Raw genomic sequence first — 20,431 nt, forward strand, 5'->3', positions numbered from 1 at the left:
CTACATTTACATACTTATCAACATTTACAAATACCCATAGTTTCAATGAGCTTTTTGTTTAGACTTGCTGTAAAAACATGCAGAGGAATAAAATTACTCAGTTTCAAATGTAGCTGTAGACTGTTCCAAGCCAGTGGTGCTGCGCACATAAAAGCTGTCTTACCTAAGACAGTCCTTGCTCTTGGCACATCTAACAATACTACATCATGCGATCTCAGACAATAGCTGCTTGCAACTCTCTGTGTTATCAGTGAACAGATGTAATACGGGAATTTACCCAACATAGCTTTACAAATAAACGTGTACCAATGACTGAGCCTCCGTACAGTAAGTGATGGCAAACCTGCCTTGGTATACAGTGTACAGTGATGTGTAAGTGCTTTACAATTAGTGACAAATCTCAGTGCGTGATAGGCGGCTGACCAGATCACCATATATAGTCCAGCACAGGTAAAAAGGTCACAGTGACTAGCCTTTTCCTGGCTTCAAATGAGAAACATTTTGTTCATACAAAATATCAAGTTAATTGTGTGATAAAGCAATCTTTCGGAATGCCAGGTTGAAGAAGAAAGTCTTTATTATATGTACAACCTATTTACAGGTATAAAAAATAATCAACAAAAAGAACCATATATACAGTCAAATATTATTATCCACTGTGGCAACCACCAAACCTTACAAGAAAAGCTATTCCTATCCTACAGTAAAATACAATATGTAAACTATTGCTTTTAAAATTCTGTGCCAATTTATACTATTTTGTGTGCATGTCTCACACAAGAAAGGATACATATTTCAAAAATAAAAGGTAGATGCATTGTTTTTGCTTTGCAACAACTCGATTATGGATTTAAAATATAGAAATACAATTATTTTTCCTGAATGCACACATTTACATACGTATCTCTATTGCTCGCTCTAATGAATTTACACCAATATCCTTTTGCTGTAAAGGCATACATCTCAGTGGCCACCACCTAAATCTGGCCATGGTGTGAGTTTTCTTAATGCATGCTGGATATCTGATTGCACTTTGAAACTCGGTGTGGCAGCACCATGAATACGTAACAGTGTGGTTAGAGTTACAGTCTTTAGTGCATTATTAGTCAATTAAATGATATGGGCATACATAGTCAAGTAATTCCCAATTAAAGTGCTCATGTAAAACAATCTGTAAGAAGAATGCAAGCACATGTCAATGCTATAAAAAGGTGCGTTAAGGGACAGCCATCAGATCAACTGAATAAGCACCATAAATGTGATCACTTATATTGGTGACATAACCTGACACACTGACTTCTGCTGGACTTGGCTCAGGTTTACCCTGTCTGTCACCTATTGCCATTAATTGTATAAACCCCTCATAACACATAGCAAAACGAAAATCATAGCACATAGTAATCAAGTACATTATGTCTGAGGTCTGCCAGTCTGGTGAGGTCCAAACTCTACACTATTACAAGAGTTTGAACAGTTATTGCTAAGTCCTTTTGTCAAAACCAGTGGTCAAATATATTCACATTTGATACCAACCTTATTTAAAAACGCATAATCAGTAAATTTGGTCTGTCAAATGACTACATTGTTGATTTTAAAAAAACATTTCAGACTAGCCAGCAACACATAACATACATATACTTTTCCCCTGAGATAAGAACCTGAAATGGCACAAACACCTGCAATACATTTTGTGTGAAACCATGTGTGTGTGTGTGTGTGTGTGTGTGTGTGTGTGTGTGTGTGTGTGTGTCTGTGCAGTGTTTTTGCATTTGGCTGTGTTTAACAGTTATTTTGTGTTGCTATGATCTTTGACTTTCTTTCCTTCTTTCTACCCTCTTTAGTCATCCATATTGAAACAAAAACTTTCTTTGAGTTTCACAGGCTGTCCAAGGCAGACTTGACTGGAGTCTTGCTCAACACCTCAGGGGTTTTTCTAGAGGAAGAAAGTAAAAATCATTAGGGCAGGCTTTGTATGTATTGCACTTCCTATATTTTAGAAAGTTAAGTTGACCTGACTAACACAGAAACGTATATTCTTTACCTCAACTACTGTTCGAATCCAGTTTAGCATTTCTTCGACGTTGGAGTAGACACCTGGTTTTCTCTCCCGTGCACAGCCGACCCCCCAGCTCACCACTCCAACCAGATGCCATTGAGAGGAGGTGAAATACACCAAAGGACCCCCACTGTCCCCCTGGGAGTCATTACAGCACAATAAAATGTTATCTCATCTCTGAATATCCAAACAATTTGCCAGTAGAGAACGTCAATATTGGACCATTCTTTAAACTACAACATGTACAAAACTATAGAAGTATAACTCAAAATATTCTTATTTGTGTTTTAAATTCTTAAGCGTTATCGTTTCTGACTTGAATCAGTGGTCCGTTACCTGGCAGGCATCCACTCCCCCATTCAGGAAACCAGCACAGATCATTCTTTTGGTTATTGAACTCCCATACACTGTGGGGCTGGCACACGTCGGCCGCCCTATCAGAGGGATAGAGGCCTTCTGAAGTGTAGGAGAAACCTTACCTAAAGGGAGAATACGATGCAACATTTGGGTTTTAGCTAAAGATAAGAGAAGTTCTTGTTCACAGAGTGGCGGTTGATAATGATGAGAGGTAGTGAGTAGGTTTCTCACCCTTTTCCTCCAGGTATCCCCAGCCAGTCACAGACATGGAGGATTCGGGAGGAAGGCTAAAGGCTTTAGGAGGTAGACAAACCGGTTTGCGGCTCACTGAAAAACAGGGGGAATGCATTCAAATGTATGCCTTAAGGTTTGTTACTGTTTGTTCCTGTCATACATGTAGCTTTGGCGAATTAAAAAGTACAGTTAAAGTGTTGATAACAATGGCTGAATTTGATCTACTGTAAGGTGGAGAGCTTGAAATGTACATCACTAGAGGGCAATTTGGAATAGCTACAGACTTTACAAGGTCACTTAACCAATATAGCAATACATAATCAAATCCATATTTTTTTAAGTATTTAATTCAACTCTAACCTCCCACTGATATCGGGCTGCTGAGTCTCATCATTGCAATGTCGTAGTCGTTTCGTGCTGGATCGTAGTTTGCATTTAATATGATTCTGTCCACATAGGAACCTCCTAGTGTGCCTATGTATGTCCGGCCTGACACCACTCTCCAGCGACTCAGCTCTTTTTTACTGCTGCAGGGCCCAAAAAAAAACACAAGGAGAAAGTGTGAGTATAAGTTTATGTATGACATATTAACCACAAAGGAAATTCATTGGAAATGTGGAACTCATACTGACCCACTGAAGCAATGGGCAGCAGTGATAACCCAACGTGGGGACACCAGTGAGCCTCCACATGTGTGTTGGCCTCCCTGCTGCAAGCTAACCTGCCAGGGCCAGTCCTCAATGAAAGCATCTGAACCCCCGACAACACGGTCCTGAAAGCCCACCTCTCCACAATCTGATAAACAAAGTTGTCTTGTTAATTTAAGAATGTTTTCTTCACTGTAGTCCATTCTAATGTAACTTTTATTGTATGCCTTTGTTGGTTAATCCATCTAGATCCTATTATTCAAACTGTCAAGGTCAGGTTAGACTAGTTTCTTATTATTTCACAACCTTTTTTTGTTGCAAAGAATAAAAAACAGTGATATGTTGCTAGGAAAGAGTTTTGCCGTCTAGACATGTATAGGCCTGTTGAGCCAAACTGCTCCCACAGCCATGTGATTTCCAGCCACCAGCAATGAGACATACTCTGCCTTCTTAAAACAAACTGTAAACAATGTTAGTGACGATGGTAGATTTTCTAAAAATAAGACTCACCTGAACAGGACAAAGAAACCACAGAGCCGGATTTGCATACACTGCTGTAAAGGGAAAAAGTAATTAATCAAGTATTTAGAGTTGCACATGAAAAACAAATGTCTGCACAATAAGTCCAACAAACAAAATACATAATCAAATGTTGACCTTAATTAACCATCATGCTGAACTTTGTCTGTTTCTCTTCTGCTTTATTGGAGTGAACTACGAGACTTTTTGTGGTGACTTTCATAAGGTTTAAGCCAAAGAGGGAACAAAAACTGGATTTGTTTATCTTTTAGGAACAGAAACTGTGAGAAAAGATAACAACTAATGTGTGCAAGAGACAAGATGGGGAGAGCAAAGGTCAAAAGCTGAAGGAAAAAACAAAAACACTGGACATTGTTATAGCAGACAAAGACAGGAACAGAAAAAGAGGGGGAAGAGGAGGGAATAATGTGCTTTCTCTTTTGGTCACTTATAGTTCAGATGGGAATCAGTTCTCTATCAACAACAGCTGCATTTTGTCATAAAATGATTTAAAAAGCAATAACACACAGTAACTCCTGATCAAATTCCTGTTTAATGACAGATGTCCTTCTCACCGGTCTATAGTAGCCTGATGAATGGGTGTTTTTGTAGTCCCGGGCCTGATAGCTGTGAATGGTCCAGTTTTCAGAGTTGGCAACAATGTGTCCACTTTGACACTTGTGCTTTTAGGTTTACTGTAAAGACAAAAGGGGGACAATGTAAGACTGGATTTCAGGTCAAATAACATAGTCTGCAACAAAAACTCTGCATTGGTATAAATCATATATACAGTATATATAGTGTATATTCATGTGTAAACTCACTATGTGTATCCAAGTTGTTTACATGCTGTCTGTGTGTGTTGCTCGGCCCAGTCGTCGCTACACACACTCCTCCAACCTGGGCCAGGACTGTAGACCTGCAGGAGCTGCCGTGCTGTCATGAGCCGCACTGGAGGGAGGAATAGCCCACAAAGTAAGAAAAGAAGAGACATCTTTTCTAAGCTTTGTTTTTGTGTCTGTCTGTGTTGAAAAAGGGAGCAAGGTGTTTGTTTTACCTGGAAAGGTAGTGTTGACTTTAAAGCTTGACAGACATGTCAATTCATCCTCTCCTCCAGAACAGTCATTATTCCCGTCACAGGCCTTGTCTATCGGGATAAACTTCACGGACCTCTTGCAGAAGAAATATTTGCTGTCAATCAGCTGCTTAACTAAAGGAAAAAGGAGAGGCACATTGGAAAAGAAGGGTGTAGCACAGGTTAGACATCATTTTGCTTGGATGATTTAAGAACAATGAAAACAACTGAATCCCGTCAACTGTGTTAGAGTAAGAAATCATGTCCATGATGTGTGACTCACTAAAGTATGCTGCAGTGACCAGTATGCCCAGTAAAACCACAACTACCAGGACAGTCAGAATTATTCTTTTCTTCTTAGACGCCTTCTCCTTCGGAGTCTTTGGAGCCGTCATGGGCCTTCTGTGGCGGCCTGGCCGGGGAACCACTGGGAAAAAAAAAAAAAAAACATAGCAAGGGAGAAATAAACATATAGAGAGAGACAATATGTTGCATGCAGTTGAGAGAGAGAGAGAACTAGAGTACAGTTAATGAATCAAAGAGAAAATATAAGTTCGCACTAACAGTGATGCACACAGTATTCATAACATTACAGTTTCCAGTATTTAACATGGTATTCATAACGCATACACAAATAAACATTAAACCAATACCAACTGACAGCTTACCTGGCTGTGTGGGATTCAACGGTCTACTGCTGTCCTCAGGCACCTGGGCAGGCTGTGAAAACATTGACGTACATAAGGCAAGGTGAGCACAGGTGTCAAAACAACAGTGCGCTTGGCTTCAGAGACGATACTGTTTGTTTTTAGGTGTAGATTTGCATGATTTTTGTGTATTCATGTAAATATCTAAGCGTTTATGATCTGACTGCATAAGACCTTTGTGATTATTTCCAGGTGATCGTGATAAAAGGATGCAATAGGCAAGGCAAGTTTATTTTTAGCACTTTTCTGCACGCGACAATTCAAAGTGCTTGCATTATTACATACATTATTATTATATATTCATCCATAACAATAACACAGAAAACTTAAGCCATGTATACAACAGATGTCAAATACAATACATATCCTTGGGAGGAGCCCCACAAGGATTACAGATTGTACACACATGGAACATGGTGTGCCATTATGAGTTCACACATTACACCCATGTGCATTCATGCAATGTGAGCTGCAGGTGGTTCCCATAACCTGTTAAAGGACAGACTCCTCAATCCCACCATGAAAAGGATAGATTTTGGAAGTACAGTACTGTTGGGTGTAGTATAGCAGGGTCTATGATTGGGACATGCAAGTCTTCCATTCAAATGCAACTGATATTGTGGTGACAGAACACACGGTAATCTTCTGGAGGATACTGAGTGATGTTACTCAGGTATCCTCCAGAAGGATCAGCTGTAACCCTGTTGCACAATTGCATCATGTGCACTGTGTGTAGGAAAATGACACAATGAATGACAGTAGTTATGTCCCAATAGACAACAGGTAGATGAGGTAGGATCCTTCAAAGCTATGTTCCCCACACTTTTCTGTGTTTGACCCTTTCAAACGAATGTAGGCAACACTTTGAGCAATGGAGTGATTTCCCCTTCTCATATTAGTTGACTAGAACATTTTTAGTTTTTTTTTAGTTAGTTAATGATGATTAATGAGAACATACACCTTGTTAGATTAATTCATGGCGGTGTGCTTGAATCTCAGTTTAAGTTGATTCAAACCTCCAAACTCTTTGCTTATGGTAATTTAAATTAAATTAAAGTAGGCTAGTACTCCAGTAACGCTTTCATGAAGCGTTCGGGGGCTAGGCTAACGTCGGAATTGTAATTCCGGCCGACGGCCGTCACATTTGCTAGTAGCCTACCAATGTAAATCTCCATGCGGCTGTCCGGGGTGTAAATTCGGCGAAACTTTGGTGGTCGTTTTGTTGAAAATATGCGAATCTCGGTAAGTCGTTTTCACATTTGAATGTTGTGACTTGTTAGCATGTTTGCTTTAATTAACCACAGGTAGATCTACTCACCTGTTTTAGTTGGGGGATGTTTGAACTCAGAGGCGTCACTGCTGCTTGCTTGCAGTCAACGGGGCTATCGTTAAGCTAGTTTTAAGTGTTTATTGTTGGCGTAGTTAGTATGTATCTCCCGCACACAGGAAGAATGTTAAACCACCATGTGTTGTTATCTCTTTTGTTTGTAGTTTCTACAGGACACGCAGATGGTGTCTTGTTGTGGGCATTTTTACTTTGGAGTTAGGCAGTGCTGTAAAGTAACTAAGTACATTTAAGAGACAAACAGACGTGCAATCACCGCTGCACTTTAACACAGGGGTATCTCCTCTTGCACTTTATGTAGCACTTTTATCTTTTCTTGCACTTTATATGTCGTTGCTGCTATATTGTACTGCCATGTGGTAAATACCTGTGTATGATGCTCTTGCTCTTTTGCACTTTTTGCATATCATGTATTTTGTTTTTACCATGTTTGTAAAATGTAATTTTCTTAAATGTGAGGGACTGCGGATGGAAACTAGCTCAAAGCTAAATCTGGACACATTTTAATGTTTTAAGTGTTCATTACTGTGCATTGTCCCTGCCAAATAAACGATTAAATAAATAAATAAATTTACTCAAGTAGGCTACTGTAGGCCTTAAAAAAAGACCTACAAAAAAGACCATAGACACACCTGGATTAAATTCACATTCTACCCAGCAGTAAACAAAGTAATATAAAAATAGTTTCACTTTAACCAGCTTAGATAAACACATCAATACATCAATAATATAACCAAAACATATTATATGATTCTGATATGATGAAGCTCTGCCAATAGTGTACCTACATTTTACCTGTACATTTTGCATACAGTTATTTTACTTGTAAAAGAGTATTCCTACAATTTGGTATTTCTACTTATACTTAAGTACAAGATATGAGTACTTCTTCCACCTCTGGAGTTAGGTGTAACCAGTCTATGGGTGTAACCCGCAATTACCTATTATTTTGGCCACTTGGGGCAGCGTTTAGCTTTTGAACACAACATTGACATTGTATTATTATTATTATGATTGGCCTGAATCAGAGCCGCGCTGGCCTGAATGATTTCAATAGATGGTATGTACTGACGGTTTGATGAGCACTTTTTGTTCTACTGCTTTGTCCTGTCCTCACAGCTTTTCATTCCTTGTCTGAATGACAAACATATGTAGAATGTATTTTATGTCTGTTGATACTTGTTTGAAATCGAATGCAGAACCTATGACTCAACGAGGAAATGCCAGAAACATAAAGCTAAGCAAAGCAGCTAACAGGGAACATTGTTTAATACTGTTACTTAGTTTTCACTTCTGCTTTTAAGTTTGAGGTAAAATCCCTCATCTGCATTTTGTTTTAACACCAGGCCCTTTATACTGTTTTATAGTAACCATGATTATAAAAAAAATGTATTTTGTATCTTGTTTAAATACACTTATTGTTGCTTAGTAATCCAGTGCCGCTTAAATCAGTTTGTTGATTTCTCCATGCCCCCTACACACGCATACAATATCTATAAATGTAGTTGTTGCGCTTGTAAATAATCTGCTAATAAGGAGACGAAAGCACAGTAAACTAATTTAAAGGTGGATTATTAGATGATATTTTTAATATTTCATCATGAATTTTTTTTGGTGGCCCCGATCATTGCATAGTCTGATCTGATATCATTACAACACTTGATACTTTATTTACATTAAAAAAATTCAAATGTGTGGCAAAACAGGCATTTAAAGCTTATCTCTGATAACAAATAACTGTTTCACATCCACAGTCAACTCTTGTCAGATGACAATCAAGCCACGGTATTGTATAGCCACCATAAGACATGGCCTAAGAATGTCGTTGGGCATTGTTTTTTTTAAATGTTTGGAGGGCAGCTTACTTTATCCTGCTTTAATCAGCTGTGCTGGCTTTAACAGTTTGGCTGAGAAACTTCCTGAGACACTCTCGTATAAGACAGTAATTCAAACTAGAGAATGCAATTCCTGAAGAAATTGCTAGTGGGAATGCTTTATGCTGAAAAGCTGACTATAAACTGCTATGCTGAAATGTAATGTGTAAGAAGAAAGTGAAGAATTTAGATTGAAATGATACATGAACACTGGGGGCTTGAATGTGTGATGAGAGAAGAAAAGAAAGTAAAAAGGCTTGGAAAAGCAGCAGAATATTTGAACTAACTTGATGGCGAATGATCTGTCGCCATGCCAACGGCATTTGATGACATCCCATAATACGCTTAGATGCGTTGATGGCTGCATCGTTACCAAACCTGTGAAGTTTTGGGCCGTTTGGAGCATTTTCACTGAAGTCATGAGAAAACCGTGTTTCATGGTGAGCATTGCGTTGCCATGGCAACGGCCTTTGAAGAAATCTCAAAACTGTCCCGTAGATGTCTTCACGGCTGGACTGTTAGCACACATGTGAAGTTTGAGCACTTTTTGAACATTTTCATAGGAGTTATAGCGACATCGTCTTTTATGGCGAGGGATGCGTTTCCATGGAAACGGCATATGATGACACCCCATAATTGACGTAGAGCTGTTGAGGGCTGGACCGTTAACCATTATCTGAAGTCTGGTGTTGTTTTGACCCTTTTCATAGGCGTTACGACAACATCGTGTTTTATGGCGAGGGATGCGTTTCCATGGCAACAGCCTATGGTGAGATCTCAGATTTGGCGTAAAGCTGTTGAGGCATGGACCGGTGATATACAAGCGAAGTTTGGGGGACGATCGGACCGTGTCCATTGGAGTTACAGCGACATCGTGTTTTATGGCGAGGGATGCGTTTCCATGGAAACGGCATATGATGACACCCCATAATTGACGTAGAGCTGTTGAGGGCAGGACCATTAACCATTATCTGAAGTCTGCTGCTCTGGGGCCTCATTTATAGCGCCTTGCGTAGGATTCACGTGGGAAGGTTGCTTACGTAGTACAAAGCAAAAAAATAGGTACAGAAATTTTTCGACATTTTCCGATTCACAAAACATTGCGTACCGGTGAGGGAAGTGCGTACTGCACTTCCTACGCCTGTTTCCCTTTATAAATCACAATCGACTCGAAATGCGGCGCAGCTTTTGCTGGCTTCCCATCACACCCATATTTGCCCACACATAGTCAAAGAAACGCCCATTCATTCATTCATTGTGACTGACTGCATGAAGAAGATCGCAGGAAATGACGACAGAACAGCTAAAAAAGACATCTCACACCGTGTCAGATTTAGGTTATTTTGGGGAGGTCGAGATAAATCATATTGTTTGGTGGATGCAGTTTGAGCCAGAGTAGCAGCATGGAGGTCGGATCGTCACCAAAATAAATAAATAAGTGGTCCGAAAAAGGTTAATGACAAAAAAAATACACATAACCTTCCTCAGGCAGTGTGTTTGTACCGGGGACAGGAGACACCCCCTTGATGAGAAACTCTAAGAAATGATCGGGGAATCCCTCCGGAGTGGAGTCATGACGACTGGATCTGAATTATTTTGTTGTATTTGGTGGTTTGTGTTCCAGCTTTCGATCAGCAACTATATATCCATAATCCACCAGTTAAAGGAAATACAACTAATGTATTGTGTTATATTAGCTGTACAATTTACCACATATGGTGTTCTTAGTTTCCATACCTCCTGTGTTTTACGAGCGACTTACAAGTCTTGGCAAACGGCATAAAACACGATTAAACGTGATAGGATATAAAACCATGCTCGTATCTACAACCTATAGAAATGCAAAACGGCGTCAGTTTAGACGTAATTCTGTCCTCCTGCTTACCGCATCATTTATGAGAAAACATTTCATAACATTAACACAACATATTCGAGGTGGTTTAAATAACATATCCGTATTTATTTATTTCTCCAAGTTATGTTTTTGTGTGCACTGAGGAGTCTCAAACAGGCGTTTGTTTAATCATTTTAAGATTGGCTTTAATCAATGTTTGAAAATGAATTCTTCATTATGATAAATGAGAGGTAACATTTTATTTATGGTATTATTTCCACATATTTCTCTCCATTCTTCCTTCTGCCAACGGTGTCGCAGTTTCTCGTCTCTCCCGTTGTTGTGCTTAGTGCGTACGCATGGGTTAGAGTTTGCGTGGAGGACCGCACATTTTCCCGTCAAGTTAGTATTTTATAAATCGCAAACATTGCGTAGAAACTGGCGTACGCCATTTTTTGAGCGTATATCCCTTTATAAATGAGGCCCCTGAGCATGTCAGTTGGAGTTATGACATCATCGTGTTCCATGACACAGGTGTTTATATTTGAGCTAGCGACCTGTCCAGAGATCAAAGGTTTCCATGGTGATGTGCAGTAATCAGTGAGAGGAGAGCATTTTCATTGTTCTGAATGAGAGATAAACCTCTTACATGTGAACGTTTTGTTGAAGAACTGTAACAGATATCGGTGAAATTTCAAAGCGTGAAGCATGTCAAGGAACTTGAGCATCTGAAGTGTACTTTTTGTGTACTTTCGGGTTAATAATGTGGCCTTTTTGGCAGATTAACTAAAGGTTTGCGGCTGCTGTGGTGGGGAAAGATGAGGCTGAACTTACAATGGGGTTTAATGGAGACATGTTGAAAGTTTTTGTCACTTCATGCCCTCAAGAGGCATTTTGTTTAATTATTTTGCTTAATGTTTTTTAGTTTTTCAAGCTACGAGATGTTTTCCTACGTTTCTCATGAAAAATTATGTCTCAGGAATGTAGGGTTTGGGAATTATGGCAGGTTTAAAAGAAAATATGAAGGCAAAATTAAATCTGTCCTCCACTCTAGCTGTGACATCACGCACTCTAAAATCTGAAGAAGCCCTCTTTACCAAGCTATGAACAATGTTTAATATCTCTAAAAGTATGAATCAGATTGAAAAGTTGTGTTACACGAATAATGTCAGAAAGATGTGTAACATTTTAAAGTTGGAATGAGGTTTCTGAGTGAAATTATGAAGGAGCAGTTAGCAGTTGAAGTTGCATGAAGATTGTTCAAGTCTGAAGAGTTTCTCCATAGAGAACCGCAGTGACACGTCCTAAAACCCGGAAGTAAACTTCTTCCGGTTCCTTCGACAAAAATGCAATGCAATTTCTCCATAGGATTTTGGAAAATAGCTCGAAATAAGGTCTGTGTTTGACACACATTTAAGAGACGGATCACGTTTTGTTCAGCCGGATAATCTCCACATGTCTACCCTACTGTTATAATTTTCTAATCATAAATCTAATCGATAGATTTATGATCGATAGATTTATGATTAGAAAATCATGTGGAGAAAACGTGACTTCCATGTAAAAAATGTGATGAATTATGGGATGTATCTCTGGAATTATGAAAGTTATGAATAAGAAAAGTAATAGCCATCGATTCCCGACCGAGCTGAACGTTTTGATGTTTGAACGGAGTTTCTGCGATGTGGAATGTGGGAGAAGAAGAGGTGCAAAATAACCCGGCGGAATAATAAAGAATTTTGTGCGTAGCATAACAGATAGTTGGAATGCTGTATCAGCATTCCCACTAAATGATTTGGTTTCATAGCAGGAAAGCTGCATACAGTATGAAAAAGACCCAGACACTTTGTTCTTTACTCTACATCAGGGGTGTCAAACTCAATTTCATCACGGGCCACATCAGCATTATGGTTGCACTCAAAGGGCCGGTTGTAACTTTAAGACTATATAAAAATACATATATAAATATTGAATATATATAAAATAATGTATTATATTACATTATTGCCTCTGCATTGGATTATTATCGGAATAACTTCATAATTAACTACGTCTGAAAGCAGAAGTCTAGGGCAAATAATTGCAAGTCTCTTCAGTAAGAATGTCACAATATGATTTTAAAAGAAAAGCCACATTCTGGAAAAACAAAAAAAAAGAAGTGACATTTTGAAAAAGAGAAGTGAAATAAAAAAAATAGAAAGTAATTTTTGAGAAAAAAGCTAATTCTAAGAAAAAAGGCATATTTTGACAAAAAAAGTCAAATTCTGAGAAAAAATGCATATGTTGAAGAAAAAAAGTCAAATTCTGAGAAAAAGTCACATTTGAGATGCATTGTGGGACATGTCGTTTATGGGCAACGTGCTTCTGTAAAGTAGCATGTAACCGTATAATAAACATATTACATTCTTTGCAAGCTCTTGTGGGGCCACATAAAATGAAGTCGCGGGCCGGATTTGACACTTGAGTTTGACACCCCTGCTCTACATGTTTTGGCATCTCATCACTCTCTGGAAACAAGAAAATGTTTCACTTGTACATTTAGCCCTGCAGCACTTTATTATCTAACATACTAAACTTTATTATCTAACATACTAAACTCACTTATAGTAATACAAAAATGTTGTGTTTCATATATTTGTCTGTAACAATATACATGTCACTTTATGTAAAGGGGTGTAAAGTGATTCTCAGATACCATCTCTTTTCAAATTCCCAATAGGTTAAAGACTCCTTTTGTAAGTTAAGTGCAGTTTTCACCTTACAATACATGCCATACAGTACAGTTTAGGAGCCTAAACATATCTTAGTTGAAAAACATGCACAATAGCACCACAACAATCTCTCTACATGAACAAATTGTTCGAGATAAATGACACATACAAAAAAAGTGGGAGGTCTGCGTACCTGTAAAACCAGAAATAAGGTAATCTTACCGAGAGTGGACAAACACATACAGTACCAGAAAAAATAAGTTCTGTTTTGTCACACCATGACACATGATATATTAATAGTGTCTTCTGGGAAGTTGTCTTTTGTACCATGACTAACATTTACCATTTTATGATGGGGGTAATATCTTCAAATAATCAGTTAGTGAAGCACTACCACATCTCGTGTCTCATACTTCTGCAGTACGAGCTAATCTGATAAGCCTGATTTTGTTTCTGTTTGTCAGGTTAACACATAGCCAGTAAACCCGGCGTTCGGAACCAAACCTGAAAAAGTATAACTGGGTCAGCCAGCCCTGACAGGTAAAAGCCTTGAGATGGTAAACCTTTTGTTCCAACGAGGTGTTCCCCTTGCTTCTTTGTTGGATTATGTTCCTCTAAACTGAAATGTTCACAAAAGGCCTTTTGAGAAGCTACGCGTGACATGCTAGACAAGCTTTAATCAAAGACAAAGATCTAGACCAGTGCAGGCCACACATGTTTGGATATCTTGGCCATCTACCTTTTATAAGGGCAGAAATGCACACTATAGATCGCTTTGAGTAGGCTCTACTCACTAACCCACAACTAACTCCACACACATTGCTCATTCTTATACCGAGGTGGGTAGGGAGTACAGATACATTCTGCAGAAATGTTATGTTGTTTGATTTACAATTAAAATGAACTAAAAACAGCATAAATACATACAATGAGCCGTATAAATATTAGGAAACATGTTCCATAGCCACCAGGAACTACCACTGATAACATGTCAGTGATAAGAAACCGTATATAAAGCATAAGATAGCATATGCTTAACATATCAACTACAGCCAACTGTATGTGCTGATTGTTCTCCTGTTTAGTGGCAGATAGTATGGCTGACATGCAAAAACATTGCTGCTGTTTGAGCCAGTGCTACAGAAACTGGTTCAGTAAGCAAACACAGACTACCTTTAGTATCACAACATGTCTTTGTATCTCAGTATGATAGCAAACTTGAGACCAGGATATGCAACGGTAACAATAATCGAATTGCGCCCCCAACGCAAAGCAGCGAGCTGATCTTCCATCTTTACAATGAAAACGTTGATTCTACCAAGTTGCACTCACCCACATGTTGTAGCGTCTTCTTTGGTAAGGCCTAGAAGCACCTCATCCAACACGAAGCACAGAGTAAACACGACCCTCCCTGGAGGTGGGACTCTCCAGTAACTCACTGTCCCCTGGATGTCCTTCGTCTTCTTCCTCTCACCCTCCTGCTCCACTTGCTTAAACTACAACACCTGGTTTGATTCGGTATCTCTCTCTCTCTTTCCCTCCCCTTTTTCTTTCTACAGCAGTGTAACTGAATCTGGTATGAAGGGTGCCTGACTTGCCCCTCTTTGAAACCCCACGGCAGTAATACAAGATACTGGTTGTATAGAGTTGTTTTTTTTGACGCTACGCAAATTCAGAGAGAGCTGTATTTGAATGACCAAGCACTGCTGACAAAACAAAAGTATTTCAGGTAACCTGAAACTTAAACCCTCCTCTCTCGGTCACTGTCCCTCCTCCCACACATCCTCCCACCCCAAACATTTTAAGCCCTCTGGACATAAAGCACACAATCTTTTTTTGTTGCCCCCTTTAGTGTCTTTAACTCCCTAGCTCTCCTCAAGTACCTCTTTGCCTCTCAAATGCTACCCAAACATAGCAACAAATGCATCTGCTTAGATACAAATAAGTGCACGTGACACATTGCCTCCCGTATGCAAACACACAAACCCAGACTCAACATTATGTTAATCGTGGTGTGGTGTGTGTGCAGTAACATGCCCTGAGGCGGAGGTGTGTAAACTCTTTTCACCTGTTGTTTTGACAGTCTAATGAGTCAGTTGGTGTCGGTGAGGAGTTCCTGACATCAAATTGTGACTCATACGTTAGCATGAGCAGAACAGGAATATGACAAACACATTCAATGTCTTGAAACAAGTGCATGCCTTTGAGGCTGTACTTAGGCACATAAGTGCTTTGAGGTAAATGAGGTTTGAGCATGAAGAATGTTCACAATGACAATGGTAACACACTGAGGAGTTAGCAGGTATTTGTGAGTCAAATAACCAGCTGTACTTAATTTGACTGTATGGCAATCCATCTGATAGCTGTCAAGGCATTTAATAAATTAACTAAAATGTCAACCTCATTGTGGCACAGCTTTACAAGTCAGAGCATCAACAAACTCATTAGCAAACATCCTCTTGGAACAATGAATGACAATTTATGATAATCCATGAAGGCTTTCTGTAATATGTTAGTCCGGAACAAACAGATTAACATATTGCCATTGTCTAAACTTTAAAGTCTTAAAAATATATTGGAATATGCCTTTTATCTAAGCAGAATCAAAGGTTACTTGAAAATGGAATTACGCATGACGGAAAAGCATTTTACTATGTTGTATTAGTAAATTGGCATTTTTTTAGATACACCTATTGTCAGGACAAAATGTCCTTGGCTGTAATAGTGAACCGGTTTGTTTGATTGGGTTGTTGCCAGAGGAGCAACATACCTGGACTATTCAAACAATAGAAAAAAAACGGCACATTTATTCCATATGTGAAAGCGGTGTTACATTTCCTTTTTAAGGTTTCAGTCAATGACCACTTTGGTCATCAGCTCAGTGCTCCTAGTAATTAAGTCTCTGTGACTGTTATGGGACACTGAGCATAGGCAACTGAGGGAAAAAATATTTGTAGTGTGAGAAAAAAATCCGAGGTTGGCTAAAGAGAGAGAGACATTGTTAGAAACAGCAGCTGATTGTGTTGCTTGACCTGCACTTTGAACCCTTAAGATGACTCCTAACTTTTCCTCTCATAAAATTTGGTCTATGGACTCTAGACTAAATTGTTAAAAAGTATACAGCAAATGCGAAAATAGATTAGTGGATAGATGTATAGGGTGTTGGTAGGGAAATCAATAGATGTATAGATACATTGATAGAGCTAGGCTCACTTTGAAGCAAATTACCTCTGAACCTTCTCCACACAAGGTCTCTTTCAGCCAATAACCTCACATAACCTTGATGATATTATGGTTGCCATAGGGTTGCCAAGACATACAGAGACTCTAACCTTGTATTAAATCTAGAGTAAGCCCTCATGTTGTGGTTTGACTTGACTGAGCTTAGTTAAAGTCGATATAGTTTAACTTAGGGCTGTGCAATTAATCGTATTTTAATCTCGATTACGATTTTGGCTTGCAACGATTACGAAAACAATGTAATCGAAATAAAACGATTATTATTTTTTATTAAAAAAAAAAAAAAAAACGTTATTTTTTATTTTTTTTTATTGGTTTTTCAGTTGAATTATACTTAAAGTTCAGGGTAATCAACTGTTAAAAACATACTGTTCACATTTTGTTTTTCAATATATGGATGTTTTCAAAGTAAATGGATAATTGTTTTTAATAATCGTGATATCAATTATTGACCAAAATAATCGAGATTATGATTTTTGCCATAATCGCACAGCCCTAGTTTAACTTGGATATCAGTTTGGTACCAAAAGGTTGCATGCAAAGTGTGCCCATTTTTTTTAAATGTTCTATGAGGTCAAGCTGTCAATTTTTTTCATTTTGCCATCAGTAATCACAGCATGATATTCAAAAACAGTTCAAAGTTAAAACGGATTATATTAATTTGTTCCTCTTTCTTTCTTTCTTTCTTTCTGAAATCCCCTTTTGCTAAAATATTTGTTTTCGTTTTAAACTGGGCGATTGTTAAACTGAAGGAGAACTAAATACGCTGCTGACTTCCTTAACGGTTTATAGTCCAGATGGGTTACATATTAACAAATCTAATCTACTGAGGGCTAGAGCTATTTGTTTAGATTCACAATGTAATACAATGCAGGCCAACTGAGAGAAGGGGAGCTAAAACGATTACACTGTAATACGTATTCTCTAACAGCATCTTAGGAACATGTTGAAACCATTGTATTTGTCATTGACGTTAAAAAATGCAGCAACTATATTATGCTAAAATGTCTCTGAAACTTAAGCAGAGATCCTTTGAAACAGTTTCTGGAAGAATTTTAGCAACATGAACATAGAACCAGCTCTAGTCCAATTTAAAAAAAAAAAAAAATCTCTTACAGCTAAACGGGTTATTAAGTTGATCTAACTTAAGGAGATATATGATTTTTTAAGTTTACCTACCTTAAGCATATTATACTTTATGTTTTAAGTAGCTTCTTTTACAGGATGACTTGAAAGCAAATCATTATGTATCATGGATTCAGATCAAAGACATAACTCCTTATCAAGATGAATATAATATTCACTTTTGTAAAGTAAGTATACATACTAAAATGTCTCTATGAAGTTAAACTCAATATTCCAGCCCATATAATAATAGCCAAGTTGTACTGAACATCTTCATTCTTGCCTAGTGTACCTACTTGTTCACCTGACATTGTTCACAAAAACACACATTCTGTCTTTTGTTTATCGTGTCAGGGCCAGATTTCAGTTTCTTGAAAAGAAACACAAAGTGAAGGGGATCGACGAGCTCATTTGTTGTAGTCTGAAATGTTGGTGCTCTCATGTGACATGTAATAATTCTAGGACAACATTTGAAACCTGTAAAGCTTTTTACTAGTGATATTTCAAAGATTCTTTACTTTGATAGATAATTTGGTAAATACATTTCAGGATCATATGGTACCCACACTGTGCTGAATTACACTGATTTAAAATCTGGAACTTTCCTTTAAAGCCTTATTCATCCTTATGAGACAAGCTGATAAGGATGGTATGCAGTTTTAATGGAACACTTATCTAGAGATAAAAAAGTGATAAAACATAGGCTATATCTAGCTTAGAAAAACATATACTAATAGAGCAGGACATTCATACGTCGATTCTCCCACACAATGATTTTGTTGTTGCTGAAGAAATGCGATTCAGACACATTAGTTCAAATGTTGAGGCTATGGTGGTTAGTGTTTGAATACACAGAAATAAAAAAAATAATTTAACTTCTCACGCAGAAGTCACTCCCCACATCACTGTTGTCTTACTCACCTTTAAATTAGTTGTCACGCTTTTACTCCTTTTCAGAAAAGCATCTGGTTTGAAAACTGGTTGGAGAAAAGTTTTGCTGGCGTCTGCATGCACAAATCTGCATTTTTCTCTGAGTAGTTTCCTGACCGACCTTTATTGATTTAAGAGGGTACACCTCCCTTCATCCCGCACTGCAAACAACTCTGTTTTGCTCTCTCCCCCTTTCCCCTCGCTCTCTCTATCTCACTCTCTCACACACACACACACACACATGCACACCACCATCAGTCGAGCCACCAAAGCTTTCCTTTGTCCACACAGGTGTGCATTTTGTGTAACTTGATATTATGTTTGATTCATTTGAAGGGGAAGTGTGAAAAAAAAGGATAATTATTAACAGTTTCCCACTTTACGTTCCCTAAGACCTAAATAATGTATGTTGTCCTTCTCTAACCTGGACACCCACATTTTTTACATGTGTTCTTTTACGAGACGTGTGTTTTTGAAGTAATTAGAAAAACAGAATTTGGAAAATGCAAATTACATTTCACCCATACAGGACAAAAGAAAGAGAAGGAAAATGAAACATTTATAGAGTGGATTAAACAAAGAGACATTTTGACCAAAATGGTATGTATTTACTTAATACCACATATGTTATCTTAGGCGTTTTTATTGTATTTCAAGGTTTAATTGTGTGGATATTCAGTCTCACGGCATTTCGTGTTATAGTCACAAAATACATTTATCTATTGATTCGTGTTCACCAACACGATTTTCCCATTTTTTGCGTGTCACACAGAACGATTTTAAAAGCAACGTATTTCTATTGGTAGTATGTTTCGTGCCTGCGCCACGTCTTTTTGTCCGGTCGGGTCTTGGAAGACCGGAAGCTTTGTGGTTCATAAAAACATTTTCTTACTCAATATCAAGCCACGATTATTGTTTTTATTTTAAATTGTATAATGTCTGACTTTTTTTGCCGTCCGTGAGGAAAATAAATGGGGCTCAGAGCCTCAGAATACTGAAATCTGTATTTTTTTAAATCTTTTTTTCCTTTTGTAATAATTTGTTATTATTTGGTGCAGGCACGAAACATACTACCAATAGAAATACATTGCTTTTTAAAAAAATGCGAAAATCGTGTTGGTGAACACGAATCAATAGATTACATTTCGTGACTATAGCAGGAAATGCCGTGAGACTGGGTTGGGATATTCCAGTAACAATCAACACTACACCTGTGCTCCAGTTCCCTGTAGAATCACAAAACACCTCTTTAATATGGTGTCATTGTATAAGCTCAGCCGCAACCAGCCTGACCGGAAATAATAAATAATGGATTTACAGTAAATGTATTTGTCTGGTGAGAAATAACACCACTGGCTTCATTTATCGGCAGCAATTCATTCCTTCTCACATGGGAATAGATGTGTAGATAGAGGCCTTTGTAACGTAATCATCTATTATTGCCTTAATCACCCTCAAGAGGATCAATGACACCTCTACCTGAGATGCGATGGACAGATACAATTGTTTCCTCATAATTCGAGCCATATTACCAAAGAATCCCAAAAGATTTACCGATAATGTTTTTCCCTGCTTGGAGTTACCGCTCACCTCATGAACACGCAGGGTTAGGGTTACACACGTGCACCACCAGAGATTCACAAATGTATGAAAATGGATATGCAGATTTATAGTTTGTGGTTTTCATCTCAATTTCTACTGAGACTTTGGTGTGGTCGAATTTATTGACAACATTTCTAAGAATATGTTTGGGCATTCAAATCTTAAATTGATAGGG

General features: G+C 38.2%; 1 protein-coding gene across 3 annotated transcripts; it reads right to left on the minus strand.

The window, feature by feature from the left end:
• Nucleotides 1–559: 559 nt before the first annotated feature.
• On the minus strand, nucleotides 560–18,747 carry tmprss4a (transmembrane serine protease 4a). Of its 3 annotated transcripts, none has more exons than XM_034115041.1 (13): nucleotides 18,646–18,747; nucleotides 5,557–5,608; nucleotides 5,172–5,315; nucleotides 4,871–5,023; nucleotides 4,638–4,764; nucleotides 4,389–4,508; nucleotides 3,805–3,848; nucleotides 3,280–3,442; nucleotides 3,008–3,174; nucleotides 2,645–2,740; nucleotides 2,393–2,535; nucleotides 2,042–2,194; nucleotides 560–1,933 (listed from the first exon to the last, which is right to left on the minus strand). In XM_034115041.1, exons 3-13 carry the CDS (start codon nucleotides 5,281–5,283, stop codon nucleotides 1,922–1,924), a joined length of 1,290 nt encoding a protein of 429 aa, XP_033970932.1. In that variant the 5' UTR covers nucleotides 5,284–5,315; nucleotides 5,557–5,608; nucleotides 18,646–18,747; the 3' UTR covers nucleotides 560–1,921. The 3 variants fall into 3 exon arrangements, with proteins under 3 accessions (XP_033970932.1, XP_033970931.1, XP_033970930.1); XM_034115040.1 differs by lacking the exon at nucleotides 18,646–18,747 and adding an exon at nucleotides 14,696–15,077; XM_034115039.1 differs by lacking the exon at nucleotides 18,646–18,747 and adding an exon at nucleotides 14,692–15,071.
• Between the last annotated feature and the right edge of the window lie 1,684 nt (nucleotides 18,748–20,431).

This window comes from Trematomus bernacchii, unplaced genomic scaffold, assembly GCF_902827165.1.
Source record: "Trematomus bernacchii unplaced genomic scaffold, fTreBer1.1, whole genome shotgun sequence".
Lineage (NCBI taxonomy): Eukaryota > Metazoa > Chordata > Actinopteri > Perciformes > Nototheniidae > Trematomus > Trematomus bernacchii.